The sequence below is a fragment of the Acanthisitta chloris genome, unplaced genomic scaffold (genome assembly GCF_000695815.1).
Source record: "Acanthisitta chloris isolate BGI_N310 unplaced genomic scaffold, ASM69581v1 scaffold9489, whole genome shotgun sequence".
Lineage (NCBI taxonomy): Eukaryota > Metazoa > Chordata > Aves > Passeriformes > Acanthisittidae > Acanthisitta > Acanthisitta chloris.
In genome coordinates this window covers 22556-26091 of record NW_008693064.1, presented here as the reverse complement: position 1 = coordinate 26091, position 3536 = coordinate 22556, and the positions used below count along the sequence as shown (strand labels likewise).

Sequence of the window (3536 nt, the reverse complement as noted above, 5' to 3'; positions counted from 1 at the left end):
CTGCCTCCCTCCACCCGGCCGAGCTGCTGCCCCGCGCCCTGCCAGCGCTTCATCGCCGTCCCCTCGCCCCGTTCGTGTGAGGGGACGTGTAGCTAGTTAGAGTCCTATACCTTGCGTTGTTTACTCTCATGGAACTCTGCATGTACAGGTGCTTGCGTTTCTTTTTGCAATTGGTACGGAAGTTTTTACTCTGCCTGTTTGAAACCTGTCAGCAAGCGCTTGACGTGGTAAAAACACTGCTGTTTTCTCTCTTAGCAAAGCACCATGCTTCGACTGCTTGCTGTCCACAGGAGCTTAGCTGGGGTCTCCCAGTCCTCCAGAGTATGTGGTAAGTGTCTGTACACTTACGTGTCTGTGGTGCTGAAATTAATGTATGTGCCATTCACTTGTTGAAGGGCATATGTGTGTAGCTCATTTGCAGCTAAGGAATTCTGTGTGACACTGTGGAATTGGGATTCAATCAGCACTGTATGACTAAGAGAATGCATGTGGGGTCTGATGGTTTGCATGTAGCAGTAACTGAAAGTTTTTGTTTTCCATGCCCTTCAGGACGTACAACTGCAACAGCAGCCAGCAACCAAATAGAAGTGTTTGTGGATGGCCATCCTGTGTTGGTGAACCCAGGAACCACAGTACTTCAGGTGTGCAGAATGCAATGCTGTATTTCCTTGAACTCGCTTCTGAGCAGTGTGTTCTATTTTATACAGCAAAAAACCAGCCACCTTTACACTGTTCCTTGCAGTTCTTCAGGAGTGCTTTTACTGACTGGTGCAATTTCATGTTTGAGAAATCCTTCAGGGAATCCAGTGTTTGGAAAAGAATCATCTGCCATGATTGCCTGAAAGAAGATGCCTGCAGCATCAATCCCAGCTGAAAAAATTTATGCAATGCAATACCAGACTTTGATAAATTCTGGTTGAGATTCTGTTTGAACACTGTGCGACCTCGTAATCATTCAGAGCCTGTTAGTTTTGTACCATATTACAGCGTTGTCTGGGGTAGAGGAAAGATTGTCTTCTTTTGGTTATTAGTTCTTATGGCCCAGTGTGCTGATCCTTAGCTGCTTTTATTATTCTTGGTGTGAGAAGAAAGGAAACCTGGATCTCCCAGGCTGGACTTAGCATTGTTGCTTTTCAGGATAAAATTTCAATTAGAACTTTACCCAGTCTAACTTGTTTTTAAGAAGCCATTAAATGGGGACATGGTATAATGTTGGTGCTGGGGTCAACACTGCTTAACGTCTTTGTCAGCAGCATGTGCAGTGGATTGAGTGCACCCTCAGCACGTTCGCTGATGACACCAAGCTGTGTGGGGCAGTCACAGCTGGAGGGAAGGGATGTGCCATCCAGAGGGACCCTGACAGGCTTGAGAGGTAGAACAATGCAAACCTCATGAAGTTTAACAAAATGAAGTGCAAGGTCCTACATCTGGGCCATGGCAATCCCAGGCACAGCTGCAGGTTGGGTGGGGAAGTAATTGAGACCAGCAGTGAGGAGAAAGACTTGGGAGTGACAGTGGATGAGAAGCTCACCATGAGCTGCAGTGTGTGCTCACAGCCCAGAAAGCCAATGGAATCCTGGGCTGTATCCAAAGGAGTGTAGCTAGCAGGTCAAGGGAAGTGATTCTCCCTCTCTACTCTGCTGTCATGAGGTCCCACCTGGAATACTGTGCAGTTCTGGTGTCCTCAACATAAGAAGGACATGGAACTGTTGGAGCAAGTCCAGAGGAGGCCATAAAATTGATAAGAGGACTGGAGCATCTCCCCTGTGAAGACAGGCTGAGGAATTTGGAGCAGTTCAGCCTGAGGAAGAGAAGGCTGTGTGGAGATCGCATAGCAACCTTCCAGGGAACCTGGAAAGGGACTCTTTGCTAGGAATTGCAAGGACTAGGGTAATGGGTACAAATTGAAAGAAAGTGTTTTTTGCTGTGAGGGTGGTGAGACACTGGCACGGGCTGTCTAGGGAAGTAGTGGATGCTCCAACCCTGGCAGTGTTCAAGGCCAGGCTGGATGAGGCCTTGGAGTAACCTGGTCTAGTGGGGAGGTGTCCCTGCCCATGGCAGGAGGTTGGGACTAGATGATCTGTAAGGTCCATTCCAATGCCTAAAATTCTGTGATTTCTGTGATAACGAGTTAGAACACTGAAGAGAATTTATTTCAGGATATATCCATCATTCTTTAGATACAAGTTACTAATTTATTTAGAAATTAGAATGCCCCCAGCAGGAGTCTAGTGTAAATTTTTCTTAAATTCCATTTTTTATTCGCTTTTCAATTTTGCTAACATCTGATTTTTCTTTTATTTTTTAAAAAAATTGTCAGAAACAATCGATCTTGTTGGTTCTTTTTAATTGAATTTGGTGGTATTTCTGGCAGGCCTAGCATAGATCACATCAGCTGCACGGGGTTTTATGCAGGAAAGGCTAAATTTATCTGTTCTCTGGAAATATGTTGTCTCTGTCCTTCTGTCTCTTCTTTAGTTATGTCATGGAAGAATGTTTCTTTGAGTGTGGGTTTCTGTTGAAGTGAAGATTGTTTATGCACAAATACCTTTATAGAGAGTATCTGTGTTGTTGAATTATCAGGAATCATTATGCCCGTTGTTGTTGCCTTTATATTTTTCAGTTTTTCCGTTGATGCACTTTTTTGTTTAAATAATATATGAGTTCTTAAAAAAGTTACTTGTATTACTAGTGTCCTATCTGTTAGGGAGAATTCCCTCTATTATTGGAGGAGAGAATGAAAGAGAGGTCACTTCTCATTTCCTCAATCAGTTACAGATTTTGGAAAAACTATATTTGTCATTGATACCCTGACAATTTTCTGCTTCATCGTGATTTTTATTTATGGTCACTCCTTAAGACGGAAGGTTGAATGCACTATGTTCTGGTGCACTAGCAGTGTTATTCTTTGAAAAGCTGCATGTTTTAACAGGTGGAACTGAAAAGTCTAACTAAAATTTATTTTTCCTTTGTTTTTTGTTTTCTATAGGCCTGTGAAAAGGCTGGAGTTCAGATACCTCGTTTTTGTTACCATGATCGTCTCTCTGTTGCTGGAAACTGTAGGATGTGTCTAGTGGAAATAGAGAAGGCTCCAAAGGTATTGTTTGTGTTTCATAGGAATTGCAATTTTCTGCAGTTTTCTGTGGTGCTTAGGGCTTAGTTTAAATCTTGTAAATAATTGTTTGTACTGCCATTAACAGACAAATTGTTGTCATTCAGCTTCTCAAAGCAGTTTTTTCCCTTCCCACTGGACTGCAGTGATTGCCTATGGATCAGTTAGTTCGCTGGTTGTGAAGGATTATCTTGCTCCTGGACATGAGCACTGGCTAGCTGTGTGTTTGCACTCAAACATATTTTTATGCTTTGTAATTCAGGCTTCAGATGCCCATTTTCAGCTGATAGTACATGAATAATAAACTTCAGATACTGTATAAATTCAGCTGTAGGATTAGTGTCTGGAGGTTTGTTCTACCTAAGTAGAGATTGCAGTTACTTAGTAGTTTAGGTTTTAATGGTTTATCTGCTATTGATATCTG

At 42.7% G+C, this 3536-nt stretch overlaps 1 protein-coding gene across 3 annotated transcripts in view; it reads left to right on the top strand.

Moving 5' to 3' along the window:
• The first annotated feature begins 264 nt into the window (after positions 1-264).
• Positions 265-3536, top strand: part of NDUFS1 (NADH dehydrogenase (ubiquinone) Fe-S protein 1, 75kDa (NADH-coenzyme Q reductase)) — a 16418-nt gene continuing 13146 nt past the window's right edge. Inside the window, exons 1-3 of one of the 3 annotated variants that reach the window (XM_009082929.1) lie at positions 265-328; positions 550-641; positions 2990-3097. In XM_009082929.1, the coding sequence (XP_009081177.1) occupies positions 265-328; positions 550-641; positions 2990-3097 (264 nt within the window). Of the gene's footprint in view, positions 329-486; positions 494-549; positions 642-2989; positions 3098-3536 lie in introns of those variants that run through there. The other 2 variants (XM_009082930.1, XM_009082931.1) reach the window with 2 other exon arrangements.